Raw genomic sequence first — 17,434 nt, 5'->3', positions numbered from 1 at the left:
ATGATTTATACTTCTGACCTGTGCTTCCGACTAATCCTTTAGTGTTATAATACCGACTTAACCCGACAATTTTTTAGGGATGGATGAATATTTTGTTTGTTACTCACAAACACGTGAGTAATAAACTCAAGTACTTTCATCTGTAAGAAATTTTGACAAAAAGATAGATTTGAGTATGTATTAGCCCAGAAGTTAGGGACTTTATCTAACGAGTTTAACCCGAGAGTCACCGCAGATTTCAGCTAGTATTTCATAAGCTTAGAGGTAGTCTTTATTATCTATACTAATATTATAAAGAGGAAAGGTTTGTAATTTGTATGTAAGTATGTATGTATGTATGGTTTTCACGCATAAACTACTGGACCGATTTTGATGGAATTTGGCACAGATAATCTGACCCTGAGAAAGAACATAGGCTACCTTTTATTGCGAAATATGTACCAAGGGCGAAGCCGGGGCGGACCGCTAGTATTTAATATTCCTTACAAATATGTACAAATTGGTATTTTGTTTGTTGTGGCTCATATCTTGATCTATGTAATATACCTAAGTAGATAATATATATTAAATAACTAGCTTTCCACCAGCGCCCGCGTAATCGAAGATAAACCCGCATAGTTCCCGCTCCCGTGGGATTTAGAGAATAAATAATAAAAACCTATCCCATGTCGTTTCTGATATTTCAATTTTCAAGCTATCTCCGTACTAAATTAAGTTAAGAAATAAATCTATGCAGTACTTTTTGAGTTTTGCTGAGACATACGTATACGGACTAAAATTCAAAAATTCTATATTTTTGGTTTCGATATCGATCACGCTTCAAGTAGTTTAATATGTACAATATATATGTATAAAAAAATATATTTTAAAATGAACAGTTTTGATATTCCTATAATTTTATTATATGTAACTATAGTTAACTTATTTTTTTAGATAACTAAACATTACAATATCTAGTAAGTTTAAAGTTTAATCATCATCATCTGCATCATCAGTCCCTATTTACTGCAAGAACAAAGGCTAGACTGTTAAAGCGGCCTTTACATTTGGCTAAATTCAGTGCACTAAATGAAAAAGTCTCTAAATTTAGACAAGTCTAAAGACATTCAGACTGTAAGACACACTAATTAGACAATCAGAGTCGTCACTGCCGATCTAAATCAGTTAGTATGCTGAATTTAGCCACGTGTAAAGCGATTTAGTCAAAGAAATAAGAATGCCCTCAGTTGTCCGCCGACTGCCACTCGCGGTGGAGTGCCGTCGAAATCACAGGTCGAAATGTCGAAGGAAAAAGAAGTAATATTAAAATTATTGGATTTGTATAAGGAATCTTACATCTTCCGGCTCTAATACATTTAATATACAGGGTGTCCCACTATTGGTATACTAAGCGCGAAGGGACTTGTAGTTTTGAAAGAAGAAAGAAAGAAAGAAAGAAAGAAAACATACATACACTGATCACGTAAAAAATACTTAAACAAGAAAATAACATCAAAATTTTTTTGCTAAATTTTTCCTGAAAATCCATGTTTTCTTCTCTAACTTCGCGTAGCCGGCATATACCGCTTCGATAATGTGAGCATTTTGTCTATACAAACATAATCTTAAACGATAGGTCACATGCTGGTATTAAAGTTGGGCGGGTAGCTAGTTAGGGGTGTACACATAGAGTTTTAAGAATTCATCTATTTGAAAAAAAAATGCGTCTGGAATTTTATAAGTATTGTTTATGTACTCAGCGTATGCAAAACTATAACCTCCTTTGAGCTTAGTATACCAACAGTGGGACACCCTGTATAATTCGTTGTTGATAGTTTTTCTCTTAAGAGCAAATATTTTTTCACCCAACACTTCCTGCGTCTTTTTTTATTAATTAAAATCGAGCTCGACGCAACCATAGCCAAGGCGAGTCCTATTCTTTGATATTTTGATGGTCCCATGAGAGCTCTATGTACGTACGACAAGTTCGGAATTCGCGGTTATACTGAGTTTAGCCAGCTTAATTAGGTCAAGTGTAAAGAGCAAGCTCTTTTTACGCCACGCTCACTGTCTTCATTTAGTGCACTGAATTTAGACAAATGTAAAGGCCGCTTAAGGCCTATTTCCACAACATAAAGCAAGTGCGGATACGCCTGATGCTTGCCGATGCCGATTTCCATAAAAAACCGTGTATTGGAAATTTTTAACAGTTTACCTACCATATTTTATTTAGCGGTGTTTGGCATATTCAATACCTAAGTTAAAATGCATGCAAACCAATGGAATCCAAAGCTTTATTAAGCTTTGGATTCCATAAGATGCGGTCCCAACAGGTCCCAAACTCCCAACAGAGGAGACTACTGTATTATTAATTATAGCAACACATTACATATGACATAATGATTTGTTGACATTCGGTGATAACGGTCCTCAGAACAAAGAATCCTATGGAACTGCCGTAATTGTTCAATTTGAGGCGGAAATAATAATGATATACCCATCTCTTTCTCACAACAGTGGTTTTACCTTAGAAAAAGCATCTACACTCTTTTTATTAGCGCTCTCTTCATTGGCATCGATGTACCCGATGTACCTTTGCTGCGCGGACGCCATCTTAGTATACGGTTTTGTTTACATGTGAGAAGATGTAATTGTGAAATTTTTATGATTTTCCAGTGTTTTTCGACCATAATCGAGTGTAATAAGTATAATTGAAAATAATAATAGGTACCATGAAGTGTTCTATAGTAGGTTGTGGCCTATGCCAAAGCAAAAACAGGCCGAATCTAACCTTTCAACGGTAAGTGGCTAACATTTTGTTAAATTGTTGCTTATATTAAAGTGTATTTATTATCAAGTGTATAGAAATCTTTTAATCATTTTACATTTAATCGTCTTAGTTATTATGAGCTGTAGAAACCCGCAATATTCTCCTTATTTCATTTGCATCGAAAACATAAACATGAGTGCTAGTGTCGAACATCATCGCATAAACACCTTATCGATAAATTATTAATTTGTTTATTAATTACGTGCGAAGTTATATATTGTTGTATATTTTCTCGTTTTAGTTTACCAAGTAACGAATCCCGGCGAAAGGCATGGTTGGAAAAGATTGGCATAGAAAATATCCGGCCAGGAACTAAAAACATTAATGTGTGCTCATTGCACTTTGAAGAGAGCGCATTTAATAAGACTTTAAACATTGTTTGATTGAGAGATGATGCTATCCCAACAGTATTTGCAAAGGTAAATAATTCATCAATCTTTTTATTAAACAACTAGCTGCTCCGCGCGGTTTCACCCCCGTGGCTCCAATACTGTTGGTCGAAGCGTGGTGATATATATTATATACCCTATAGCCTTCCTCGATGAATGAGCTATCTAACACCGAAATAATTTTTCAAATCGGACCAGTAGTTCCCTAGACTAGCGCGTTCAAACAAACAAACAAACTCTTCAGCTTTATAATATTATAGTATAGATTTTATTTAGCTCATCCTGTTTGTTTTTTTAGGTACAAGGTAGTAATTGAAATTGTACCCCCTTACTGTTGACCGATTAATCTAATTGCTATATGCTTCACAATATCTTTTTTGACATAATGCTCTAGAGACCTAGACTGTCATGAGACAAGTGGTGTGATGACTGGTACTTAAAACCTACTGAGTTATTTTTTAGTTTTTAAGATATTACCTACATTATTAAAATCTTTTAAAGTGAAACTTTTATTACATCGTCTCAAACTTTTTCTATACTTAATATTGTAAAAAGGAAAGATTTGATTGTGTATGCACAAAAAGACCTCAAAACTACTGGTCCAATTTTTTTAATTCTTTCGTTGTTGGAAAGCTACACTTTCCATAAGTATATAATACACTATGTTTGTTCAATAAATTATTTTAATAAAAAAAAAATACTAAAAGTTTTACAATTTACCAAACATTGAGTCCATGTTTCTGTAGCAATCTATTTATTATTACTTGGGACCATATCTAATGTAACATTTTTATCTCTTTCAGGCAGACCATCCATCTCAATTTGCTTTAATTGACATATCAAATACTACTGATCAACCATCATGCTCAGGTTATTCACATCCACAAGATGCCAAGGATCTTGAATTGGTAAGAGCAGTTCTTGAATAGAAAACCTATATGAAATAATTCTTGTTTAAAAAAAGGGAACTTCAATACGTAACTTTTTCATAGTCTTAGTCATACATGCTGAGATTCATGTGTATAATTATGAGAACTGTTATCAATAATTAAAATTTATTTAATGTTTTAGGCTTCAGCACTCGAAGAATGAAAAAAATAGAAGAAAAAGTGGAGAAACAGAGAAAGAAAATTAAATGTTTAAATGAAGTGGTCCGTCAACAAATTTCCACACTGTATATGGCCAAGCTCATTTGCCGCATCTGTGACTACTGTCGCATGTACCTAAACATATATAGTAACCACTATAACTTAAATAAATTATTTTATGAAAAAATTGTGTTTGTTATTTAACTATACTTGCCCTTGAACATCTGCTTGAGTCACTCACATGTATTTTAGCCAGCGGCTCTGCTCTTTTTTATTTTCGTACATGCGAACGAAGTCGCGGGTAAAGAATGCTCTTATGATCGAATGGGTTGCTTGGAAGAAATTGCTTGGAGCAATAAAGCCGCCTTTTGACTAAATATGTCCTATTAAGTAAAATTTGTATTTTCTGTTTGTGTGCAATAAAGCTTATAAATAAATAAATAAAGTACCCTATGGATGGCTCCGGTCAAATAAAACCCGATGTTAAATTTCATCAAAATTGGCTTGTCCGTTTTAGCGTGAAAACGGAATATACATACATACACACTTTCGCATTTATAATATTATAAAACCTATCTTATGTGTTAATTCAAGTTACCCTCAATATGTGTGCTAAATTTCATTGTGATCGGTTCAGTAGTATTTGCGTGAAAGAGTAACAAACTTACACATCCATCTTCACAAACTTTCGCATTTATAATATTAGTAGGAAGTGATAGGATAGGATTAGTGAGGATACATAGGTATATAAAGAAAACCCTGTCAATCGCGAAAAAAATCAGCTGTTTCATATAAAACTGCAGAACGAAAATATCAAAATGTATTGATTACACACTACAGCCACAGTATTACAATATTATTTCCTATAGGAAATATGGTAATACTGTGCTACAGCTATCCCTAGTAGGTAGGTACAATTGCAAAATGGTTAATCCGAATCACGAATTACCGAGTAACGATTGCCCGATAGAAGTAGTTATCTTTTTTATTTTTTTGAAAGAAGTACCTCTTACTAGGTAAGCACCTACTGCATACTTATCATTCAAAAAGACAAAATTCTTATTACCTGAATTACCCATTCTTAACTCTATCATCAATCGATACAATATTATCGACTAGACGAACAAGTGAACGTCCCTAGCCCGCCATGTTTGTACCCCGATTTGTTTACTTAGGTATGCAGGAAAAGTACATGCATATGGCAGTTCCATATGATCGTTGTTCAGAGTAACGGTCTGAAATTTGTTTGACATTACATACAATTTACAAACATTGTTTTAAAGTTTACACCTCTATTAACTATTTCTATGAAAATATGTATTAATAAATCAAATATTATAATGAAATTCAAATATCAGTGTTATCAAATTTAATAAAACCATACATAAATTTAATTTATTTTAACAGTTTATAAGTACATACTTTTACTAAAAATTGTGAAAAGAAGAAATGGATCCCCCATCGCCATGGAAAACACCAAACCAAGTTATGCAACTGCACAAGCTTAAAAAGAAAAAGAAAGCTTTACAAGTATGTATTTGCATTTAATTAATCAGCCATCAATAAATCGATAAAAATCTCGCGTTTTTCAGTATACACTTATGTGAAAAAACACGTGATCTAGAGAAATATCTAGGTCTAAAAAACAGCTGATCTAATACTTTAAACAAAATTTCCATATTTATTACAAGTTATGCTTCATCCATCACCATATTTGATTACTCTGTAAGTTTGCACTACATGACATAGAACAGTAAATATTTTTTCGTAGTTTATGAATTATGACTTATATAGCATTTTTCTCCTTAATATTTGTACTATTATAAATTTACAGGAGCGTATGAAACAACCACTACAATCTACTGCCGAAGACACAACACATTCTATTAAACCTGCAGTTGAATTAGATTTCTCCAGAATTCTCAATGGTGACAAAAGAAAAAATCCATTTTCAAAGTATGTCAGGTTTTGAAATAAATCAAGTAATAATTTATAATGAATTCATTTATTTACAAAAGTAAATCATAGATTGATTGATTGATTGATTGTTAAACAACTAGACTCACAATCAAACAATAACTCAAAAATGAGAGCAAAGCCTTTATTAGACAGTTTTCTAATGAATGGTACAATAGACTTTAGACATTATTGCCATGGAATAAGTTGTTAATTTATTTATTTTACAATGCTGTTGGTAATTTTCTATTGTGAGTCTTATTGTTTATAGTATGCATAGATCTTTATAAAAAAAAATTTCTCAGGAATGCTGCAGAACAAAACAAAAAAGTTAAACTGGAGGAAGCGCCACAATTAGATGAATCCAATGATAAAACACTATTTGCATTATTAAAACTACCAGCTAAAGTAGTTGAAAAGCCACCACATGAAGTAGATACAGAGAAGTTATCTACATTTTCAAATTTATTACAGAAATTCACAGCTGATCATGCTGTAGAAACTGTAAGTGGATATTTTATAAGATCACAAACTTTGGCATGATGAATGAATTTATTTAACATTGATCTACTTATATATATTTTATCTGATAATAGTCAATTTTTTCATAATTATTATATTCTAGAAAATCACAGAACAAAAATATAAAAAATTACCCATAGATTGGGCATTAAAAACAAAAGTGAGATTAATGTCACCGAAACCATTCCCATGGACAACTAAATTAAAAGCTAGTGAAGAAGCCTCTGGAATTACTGGGTAAGTTTTTAAATAGCAAATTTCATCAGTTACTATACTAATGAAATTTAATGATGAATTTAATAGTAAAATGTACTTTTACAGCCTGCATTATTTTGGAATTTTGTCATTGTAAAAGGTATTTCATTGATTTACACTTTTTGAAATTAGTTAATAATGTATTTGTAACAAATAGAAATGCATAGAGTCTATAAGAGCTTGTTTATCAGTACTATAAAAAACCTTTACCATATAACATAGTAGTATTTGCTGTTTTTAGCAAGTAAGTAAGTAAGTAGTTCTATAGCTATAGAAATAGTGAAAAACATGCTCCACGATATTAACGCGTTATATCAGAGTGCTGTCGTTAATCCTATAATTTTATTAATAGGTTTGTCCGTTGTCTCGACACAACATCATCATCCACATTGGACACGTCCCCGCGAGCTCGCTTCCATCAAACCTGCCTCTATTGGCAGCATCCACACTTACCATGGCTGAATCTCTTCCCTCGCTCCTCTGGTAAAGTAGCCGCCACTAGCTTCATGGCGACCAATGAAGAAGTCAAGCAGGCCTTGCTTACGGAATGGACAGAAAGCTTTCGGTCTTTGTTCCAGGTAGTTATTGTACCTCCTCCTCATACCTTCATTTGTGTGTAATTGTGAGTTCAATTATTGTTTATTGTATGTCAATGTTAAGTCATTATTCTAGAGAAAATGAATATTCTATTTAAGTTTTTATCCTATTTCTACTCCATCGAATAATACTGTTAATTTATATCGTTAGTTGCTCCGCGCCCTCCACTGCCCATACTTCTACGTGTGCGGCAACACGTTCACAGTACTGTTCGTAGCGGCCGGGCTGTGCGGGCTGGCCGAGCCGTGCGCGCTCGTGGCGCCCACTACGCGCGGTTTCCGGAATACGCTCCGGCAGGAAGGTAATATGCACCTTGTGACGTAGGCACGAGGGTTGGTATTACCATAGCGAGGTCATGGGAGCCCGTTTAGTAAATAAAGCGTGGAATTTTTGCTTTTCCCAACCAGCATTGTCAAGCAATCTCTTACGTTACAGTACATACATAACATCGTTTCCTGTTCACTCCCTGACAATTTTCGTGCTTGTTTTGCTCAATACTTTACGCGTATGATAGGAATTACAGAATTCTTTTGTATAAAATCCATACTAATATTATAAATGCGAAAGTAACTCTGTCTATCTGTCTGTCTGTTACTCAATCACGCCTAAACTACTGAACCAATTTGCATGAAATTTGGTATGGAGATATTTTGATACCCGAGAAAGGACTCGGAAGATAGGCTACCTTTTATTGCGAAATAAGTACCACGAGCGAAGCCGGGGCGGACCACTAGTTGACAATAATTACAAAAACATTTTTATCCATACAGATGTTGAATTCACAATGCCTCTCCGGCCGGACTACAAGAAGAAAATGAATACATCAGACGAAGACCGCAAGAATTCCTCACACGATAGCTGCTACGACACGATGGATGAAGTGAAATCAGAAAATAAGGAGTCGGGGGATGAGGAGGACCCCGACGAGTTCCTATCACAGATGGGCCTCGAGAGCGAGGAGCTGAAGAAGATAAATAACGCGCAGGTTTGTGAGATGTATTGTTTGTCAGATGATGATTTCAAAATTGTTGAAAAAAAAATGATAAAGAATAGTAATAGAAAGAAAGAAGGAAAGAAAATACGTTTAATCACAATTACTTAACTAGGTACAATTTTTCACTTATAACTAACTAGATTTCCGCCCGCGGCTTCGCCCGCGTTTTCAAAGGAAATACCGCATATAGAAATTTTCCTGACGTATAGAAATTTTCCGGACTTATGGAAATTTTCCTGTCTTTAATTTTCCTTTCTTATGGTAATTTTCCTGGCGTATATAAATTTTCCTGGCTTATAAACATTTTCCTGACTTATAAAAATTTTCCTTATCTATATAAATTTTCCTAACATAGAAATTTTCCTGACTTATAGACATTTTCCTTGTTTATAGAAATTTTCCTGGCGTATAGAAATTTTCCTGGCTTATAAACATTTTCCTGACTTATACAGATTTTCCTTATCTTTATAAATTTTCCTAACATATAGAAATTTTCCTGACTTATAGAAGTCTTCCTTGTTTATAGAAATTTTCCTGGCGTATAGAAATTTTCCGGACGTATGGAAATTTTCCAGCTTATAGAAATTTTCCCGACTTGTGGAAATTTTCCTGACGTATAGAAATTTCCCTGGCTTATAGAAATTTTCCTGACGTATAGAAATTTTCGTGTCTTCAATTTTCCTTTCTTATGGAAATTTTCCTGGATTATAAACATTTTTGCAGCAAAGACAAATTTTCCTCACGTATTGAAATTTTCCTGGCGTATAGAAATTTTCCTGACGTATAGAAGTTTTCCTGTCTTCAATTTTCCTTTCTTATAGAAATTTTCCTGGATTATAAACATTTTTGCGGCAAAGAGAAATTTTCCTCACGTATAGAAATTTTCCTGGCGTATAGAAATTTTCCTTACGTATAGAAATTTTGAGGCCTTTGGAAATTTTCCTGTCTTTAATTTTCCTTTCTTATGGAAATTTTCCTGGCGTATAGAAATTTTCCTGGCTTATAAACATTTTCCTGACTTATACAGATTTTCCTTATCTTTATAAATTTTCCTAACATATAGAAATTTTCCTGACTTATAGAAGTCTTCCTTGTTTATAGAAATTTTCCTGGCGTATAGAAATTTTCCGGACGTATGGAAATTTTCCAGCTTATAGAAATTTTCCCGACTTGTGGAAATTTTCCTGACGTATAGAAATTTCCCTGGCTTATAGAAATTTTCCTGACGTATAGAAATTTTCGTGTCTTCAATTTTCCTTTCTTATGGAAATTTTCCTGGATTATAAACATTTTTGCAGCAAAGAGAAATTTTCCTCACGTATAGAAATTTTCCTGGCGTATAGAAATTTTCCTGACGTATAGAAGTTTTCCTGTCTTCAATTTTCCTTTCTTATGGAAATTTTCCTGGCTTATAGAAATTTTCCTGGATTATAAACATTTTTGCGGCAAAGAGAAATTTTCCTCACGTATAGAAATTTTCCTGGCGTATAGAAATTTTCCTTACGTATAGAAATTTTGAGGCCTTTGGAAATTTTCCTGTCTTTAATTTTCCTTTCTTATGGAAATTTTCCTGGCGTATAGAAATTTTCCTGGCTTATAAACATTTTCCTGTCTGGAATAATGGAATTATTATTAATTTCATGAACAATATCATCATCATCATTTTTATTGAAAACAATATTCATATATTTTTCTTTGCCCGCGGATTCCCCTGATGTTAAATTCGCATTAGTATGAGTCGTTTCACCGCTGTCAAAAGTTACCCATGGTCATGTCATGACACATTAATACGAATAAACACACTTTCGCATTTATAATATTACTAGCTTTCCGCCCGCGGCTTCACCCGCGTTTTCAAAGAAATCTCGTTCCCGTGGGATTTCCGGGATAAAACCTATCCTATGTCCTTTCTCGGGTATCAAAATATCTCTATACCAAATTTCATGCAAATTGGTTCAGTAGTTAAGGCGTGATTGAGTAACAGACAGACAGAGTTACTTTCGCATTTATAATATTAGTATGGATTAGAGGTCCGCCCCGGCTTCGCCCGTGGTACATATTTCGCAATAAAAGGTAGCATATGTCCTTTCTCGGGTATCAAAATATCTCCATACCAAATTTCATGCAAATTGGTTCAGTAGTTTAGGCGTGATTGAGTAACAGACAGACAGACAGAGTTACTTTCGCATTTATAATATACTAGCGGTCCGCCCCGGCTTCGGCTGTGGTACATATTTATGTTTTCTCTACATAAGAACCATCCTGGTACTTCAAGGAATATAATAAAAAAAGAATTATCGAAATCGGTCCACCCGTTCTCGAGTTATGCGCTTACCAACACATTTTGCGATTCATTTTTATATTATAGAAGGAGTATGGATACACTCCTGAGAAAAATACATATTAATAAATTTAAACCTTAAAATACAATAAATATATTTAAATATTAGTCGGTATTCGTGATTAGGTGGACTACTCAGCATATGCCTCTCCGTATTAGAGGAGAGGCGCCGGCTTTAAGTAGTCCCCTCAACTTGCTACGCTTGGAGCACCAGAACGGTTACGAATACATATTGTAATTTTTTTTTGTTTATTGTTAAACGGTCATTGACTGTTAATTTCGTGACAGGAACGTTCAATGTCTTCTTTATAACTCATAAGAGAACTCTGCCTGATACACGTACAGGCAGAGTTTTGCGTCAGACATGTTTGAGCGTGATTGTGAGTAATAAATAAATAATAAATATTTCTGGACAATTTTCACACACGGCACGATCTGATCCCATACTTAGCTTTCGCTTGTTTTATGCAAATCAGATGGCTGATAAACATACATATAATATAATTTGAAATAAATACTTATATAGATAATTAACACCCAGACACAGAGCACGCGTTCATTCCACAAATATTTGCCCCGAGTGGGAATCGAACCCACGACCTCTGGCTTGGAAGGCCACAATGCAACAATATTGTACATCAATGCCTTCATAATATATTAACCGCTCATATACTTTGCGCAACCACAGTTGCAAAAATAAAATACGCTAAATAGCATGCAAAAAAAATAAAGGTAGCCTACTTTGCTAGTGCTCTGGAACGTGCGCCGCGCGTTCGACGCATCGCTATTAAAACTTAATTTATGACTTCCGCGAGAGGAGTACTTCAAATATATTGACTGTAATCGATTGCTATTGTAATAATACTATACAAAACTGTGTTATTTTTACAATATATGATTACCGTATACCTTAAAAAGTTATGAAATCGTCTAAAGTTATGTCTAAAGTTAAGTTATGTCTATGTCTTCTTGATTTTAGCAACGCATTCAATACTGTTAATCACGACATTTTATTAGGTATGCTACGCCTGGTCAACTTCTCCCCCACAGTTCTCGATTGGTTTCAAAGTTACCTGGGTGATCGGCGGCAGCGTATCTTGTTGGATGGAAAACATTCTTCTTGGTGTGCTGTCTCCGCTGGTGTACCTCAGGGCGGCGTCTTGTCACCTCTCTTATTTGCCATATTCATAAATAACCTCTCCTCACGTATAACTTCTCTCTACCATATGTTTGCAGACGACTTACAAATCTACCATCACTCTACACTTGATAATTTATCTAATGCTATTATCACTATAAACGCGGAACTTGCTACGATAGTAACATGGTGCGAGCAATTCGGCCTTACAATTAACCCTTCCAAAAGCCAAGTGACCATTGTTGGAAGTCAGTACCTTATTTCGGAGATTGATTGGGGTGTTTTGCCTACTGTCAAAATTGGGTGTGTGGATATTCCTTTTAGTAAACAAGTTAAAAATTTAGGTGTGATTATTGATCAAACGCTTTCTTGGTCTCAACATCTCCAGCTACTCAGTCGTAAATTATATGCTGCATCTAGCTCTTTACGACGCCTTCGCAACTTTCTACCCATACCGACAAAGGTTATGTTAGCACAGTCCCTTCTCCTTCCTATTCTTGACTACGCTGATGCTTGCTTTCTCGACTTAACATCTGAGCAATTGGATAAGCTTGAGCGACTTCAAAATCATTGCATTCGGTTCGTGTACGGTCTCCGTAAATACGACCATGTCTCTCACTTTCGTAAGAAGCTCAAGTGGCTCCCAATCCGCCTTCGCCGGAATGTTCATTACCTACAACTTTTGTATCGAATCCTTTTCAATCCCAAATCTCCTTCTTACCTAAAAGACCAGTTCCAATTCCTGCACTGTGATAACTATTCTCTCCGATCTGTGGACAGGTTAGTGTTATCTATCCCTTCGCACCGCACACAATTCTATGGTGGCTCCTTTTCTGTTACTGCCGCCGGTTTATGGAACTCCCTGCCCGTTAGCATTCGAAAAGCTCAAACATTGTCTAGCTTTGCCAAACAAGTCCGAGGCCATTACCAAAACGTAGCATTTAACTCCGATCAGTAAGTTCTATATTTGTATGTTTTATAGTTTTATTTTATTATATGTTTTATTTTATATATGTATTATAAATATTGTATGTATTTTATGCATATGAGTATGTATTTATATGAATTAGTAATATGTATGCATGTATAAGTGTATATATTTATTATTTATGTAGTTGTGTACTTCTGACCTACCTCCTCCTTTATCACTTCACACAGTGGGTTGCCTGGAAGAGATCACTCTTTAGTGATAAGGCCGCCCTCTGTGCTAGTTTAGCTATAATTTTTAGTTTTAAGTAATTTGTATAACTAGCATAGTAAAGTGTTATAAATAAATAAATAAATAAATAAATAAAGTCTTACTAACTTTTAAAGTCGTCTTTATTACATATTTATTACAATGGTCACTAAAATATTACTTTATAACAATAAAACACATGTTAGAGAATAATCTGGTAAGTAAACACGAGTAGAAATCAATAAAATACAACAATTACGGCATATTTTAACACTTCCTTGTAAGACACGTAAGATACAAACTAAGATATTCCCAAAATTCTGTTTGAAAGGTTGGTAGTACTGGGTAGAAATAGACGAATCAATTAGTTGTCTTTGGTTTAAATACGTAAAAAATAGACTCTGAGAGTATGAAATAGAGTTTATAATCAATTGAAATAAGAAAGTCGCTTTGCAACCACAGTTGCGCGAAACAAGATTCTCGATCGTGTTTTTGCAACTGTGGATGCGCGTAGCTAAGTAAGGGGTCATTTTTTTTTTCTCAAGCATATGAGCGGTTAATAACTCAGGCCCCGGAATCACAGACACAATAGAAAATCTATTGTGTCGTGGACCGATCGGGCCGTTCGGGGCTCAATGGGTTAAGCTGTATCTTATAATGTATGTGTCGTCAGGCGCGGCTGGCGCACGTGGCGGAGAGCAGCGTGGACAGCGCGGCGCAGTCGCTGGCGGCGGTGCGCGGCGCGGACGCGCAGGCGCTGTTCAACTTCCTGCTCAACTGCCGCTCGCTGGTCGGGCCCACGGGCGCGCTGGCCGGCGTGCCGCCCACGCTGCTGGCGCCCACCGCCTTCCACGGCGCCACGCTGCACTCGCTCAAGGTCTCTCGCTAACGCCACCGGCCACAAATCGCCGCCACCGGCATATTTCCTGTACTTTTATATATACAAGTACAATATGGGGGTCTTCAAGCGCAGAGTGAACAGGTACCTTCTAGGGAAGCGCGTTCCATCTTAGACCACATCTCAGCTTAGCATCAGGCGAGATTGTGGTCAAGCGCTTCCCTATCGACAATAAAAAAAATTAAAAAAACTTTTCATAGATTTTTATGGACACGCCGCACACGATTGCCGGTAGCCGCCACATGCTACACGTTTCTAACTTCTCGTGGCAGCGCTTGTGGCTGTCGCGAGTGGCTCGTGTGCGGCGACACTAACTCGTACCAATCCCTTCCATCGTTAATATCTACGAAAGTACAGGCGCAGTCATCTTAACATGACAGGAAGCTCAAAAAGACGCTGTCATTGTTTCTGTGCGAGCTGGACGCATTAAGCGCGTCACACACGGTGAAGATACTATAATATTTTATCTTAAGATACTGTAATATTTTATATTACAGTATCTTAAGGTATCCGGTATCAGCGTTCTGACCATCATTTTTCTTTTTGTCATTGCGTACTCAGACCCCTGTAGAACCGCCTTCCTGTTACAAATGACCCGAAATTTTGTGGGTATAGTATAAAATATTAAATATAAAATATTACAGTATCTTAAGATAAAATATTATAGTATCTTCACCGTGTGTGATGCGCTTTATACTACACAGGAGCGACAGAGATACGTAATAGGGAATATGCATAAAATTTGAAATGGCCTAAAATATTTTTTTCTCGAAAACTTATTATCGTAATATTATAATGAAAAGGTTTTTTTTTATTTACTTATTATATAAACCCCCAAAATAATATTCAAAAAGTGCAAAATAAGGGAGCGAAATGCAAACTTCCAAAACGCGCCTCCACTGGTCGAGTTTTAAATTTCATTTATAAAAATATCTAGAGTATTTTGAAGCCCATTAATATTTTTTTTCTACGTTATAGAATAGTAAACTATTAATTTAAGACAAAAAAGAAAAACATGAATATTCCCCATTACGGGTTTGTATGGTTGTGATAGCGTACAGAAGTTTCAATAAAGCGACATCGTGTTAAACGATACGCTGATACCGCATTTTTTAATTTTTTTTTATTTAATGTAAATTGTAAAGCAAAGTCTCTGATCATATAAATGATCGATGCAAACAACAAAACAATTTTATTCAAAATTCAATATAAATGCTAGTTAGGTTTTAAAAAACTTAATTTTACAAACAACTAATATCACACATTTACAGGTTCGCGAGAACGTCATCCTATCGGACAATAAGAAGTTCTACTCAATAGAATTGCGCGGTCCCATACTACCGACAACCATACATTCACTATTCAACGTGCTGAAAACGACGTCATCAGCTCAGTTCAGCGCAACCTTCGCACACCACCAGCCGACACTTGCGTTCTCTTGGGCTGCTAGAACTCTTGCTGAGGGTAAGATCTTTGTTTAATCCATTCGAAAATCTTTGTGACTAGTGCCAATAGGCTAACAGGTCAATGTCCATACTTCAGATACATAAATTTCAAACAACTAGACTCACAGTCGCCTAAAAAAGTCGTCGCCTAGCGGCATTTCTTAAAACATTCATCCGAATTAACGCCTTATTTCTTAGCAGTAATGTTTAAAGTCCATTGTATAAGCTCATTTGAAAATTCTGTCTCATAGCGTAGGCTGTTTTTATTTTCGAACAATTATTGATCGTGGTTGTTTAACTTGGTCTAACTCCTTAATTTTATGAATTGGACATCATATTAACCATTTACGTGTCGTATTGTAACTGTTTTACAATATTAACTAGGCCATACTTTTTCAGAAGAAAGCACAAAAGAAAACGAACCAAATCACTTCGCAAAGGCGTTCAAAAAAGAGAATCTATCAGACTGCGGGATCAGTGAAGACTTATTATTGCATTTTTGTTCGTCAGATCCGAATTCGATAAAATCATTGGACAGTGTTAAATATAATGCAGAAGACGATACTTACACTTGGTGATATTATGTACTTATGTATTGTGTGAATGTGCATGAAATAAATGTTTTTGAAAACCTCTTCTTTGTTTTTACTTTATTCCTCTTGAACTACTACAACTCAGTGTTAATGTCGCAGGCAAATTGTATTATTTCGCCGTTTACAAATGCTCGGCATTATGCAATATGTCGAGAATTCGTGATCAGAAATTTTTGATTGTATAAGAGGGTGGGTAAGGTGTAAACTACCCAGAAATTTGACCGTCTTTTTGTGGACATTTGGAAATTAAGTATATCCTCAGCATGTTACAATATGCCGAACGTTTGTAAAGTGACGGACGCCGTTTGTAAATGAAGGAAATTTACCTGCGATATAAATATTACTTTAGTTCAGCAGTTATCTGCTTCCTCAATAGCGGCTAATAGCTTTTTACCTAGTTTACAAAAATCAGTCTTGATTGCACGAAATATTTTTCTTAGGGCGTTTGTCCACTACAAGGAATTTTACGGTCCGGCATTCCGATTTTTTACGGTCCGGTATGGCACGCCATTAATCTAAATACTAGCTTGTGCACTATACGTAATTTTACTGTCCGACATTTTACTTTTCCCTATTCCGGATGGTTTTTTGAGTTTACGAGTCGCTGTAGGTATAATTGTTTTCGAGTTCCCACTTGCTTGGATTTTACTCTTTTTATTGCATATGCCAATTGAAAGCAAGCTCTTGTTTTACTTTCTTTTAGCTGGCAATGAGATTTGAGAAGTCGGTATTGTTATTTTATATACATTGACCAAGCATTGACCTATAATTATTATCTAAGTAAGTGTTGGTAAGTTAAAGTTCAAGTGGGAATAGATTTAGCTCCTCGTCACCGATTAAAATAAATAAGTGAAACACGCATTTTAAATCTCTTACGGAACTTTACTTTTTATTATAACGAAGTAATATAATATTTCACCTTCTATATTTTTACTCGTTTCTTGTACCTAAAATGCGAAAACAATCATTTATGATAGCATTATACCGCCATACTTCCTTGAACTGTACCGCACTGATCCGAGTAAAGACGGACAGGTGCACAAGCAATTCATCGGTTTTTTCATGCCACACCGGACCGTAAAAAATCGGAATGCCGGACAGTAAAATTCCTTGTAGTGCACAAGCGCCCTAAGGGCGCTTGTGCACATCCGACATTCCGATTTTTTACGGTCCGGTGTGGCATGAAAAAACCGATGAATTGCTTGTGCACCTGTCCGTCTTTACTCGGATCA

The 17,434-nt window shown here is 35.4% G+C and overlaps 1 protein-coding gene and 1 long non-coding RNA gene across 3 annotated transcripts; both read left to right on the top strand.

Moving 5' to 3' along the window:
* The first annotated feature begins 2,576 nt into the window (after positions 1 to 2,576).
* Positions 2,577 to 5,112, top strand: LOC149485716 (uncharacterized). Its single transcript, XR_016316057.1, has 4 exons — positions 2,577 to 2,779; positions 3,051 to 3,228; positions 4,002 to 4,106; positions 4,270 to 5,112. It is a non-coding gene; the product is annotated as an uncharacterized LOC149485716 (long non-coding RNA).
* Positions 5,113 to 5,520: 408 nt separating this feature from the next.
* On the top strand, positions 5,521 to 16,244 carry hd (humpty dumpty). 2 transcript variants are annotated; one of them, XM_089698967.1, is made up of 10 exons: positions 5,521 to 5,816; positions 6,121 to 6,242; positions 6,548 to 6,746; positions 6,868 to 7,001; positions 7,372 to 7,597; positions 7,767 to 7,917; positions 8,387 to 8,601; positions 13,940 to 14,143; positions 15,436 to 15,628; positions 16,012 to 16,244. In XM_089698967.1, exons 1-10 carry the CDS (start codon positions 5,736 to 5,738, stop codon positions 16,185 to 16,187), a joined length of 1,701 nt encoding a protein of 566 aa, XP_089555093.1. In that variant the 5' UTR covers positions 5,521 to 5,735; the 3' UTR covers positions 16,188 to 16,244. The 2 variants fall into 2 exon arrangements, with proteins under 2 accessions (XP_089555093.1, XP_089555092.1); XM_089698966.1 differs by having other exon boundaries at positions 16,009 to 16,244.
* Positions 16,245 to 17,434: the final 1,190 nt, after the last annotated feature.

Source organism: Colias philodice, chromosome 9, assembly GCF_061535455.1.
Source record: "Colias philodice isolate Cphi_HAF_F1 chromosome 9, ilColPhil1 Martin Lab GWU primary, whole genome shotgun sequence".
NCBI classification, from domain to species: Eukaryota; Metazoa; Arthropoda; class Insecta; order Lepidoptera; family Pieridae; genus Colias; species Colias philodice.
This window is presented reverse-complemented; position numbering and strand designations above follow the sequence as displayed.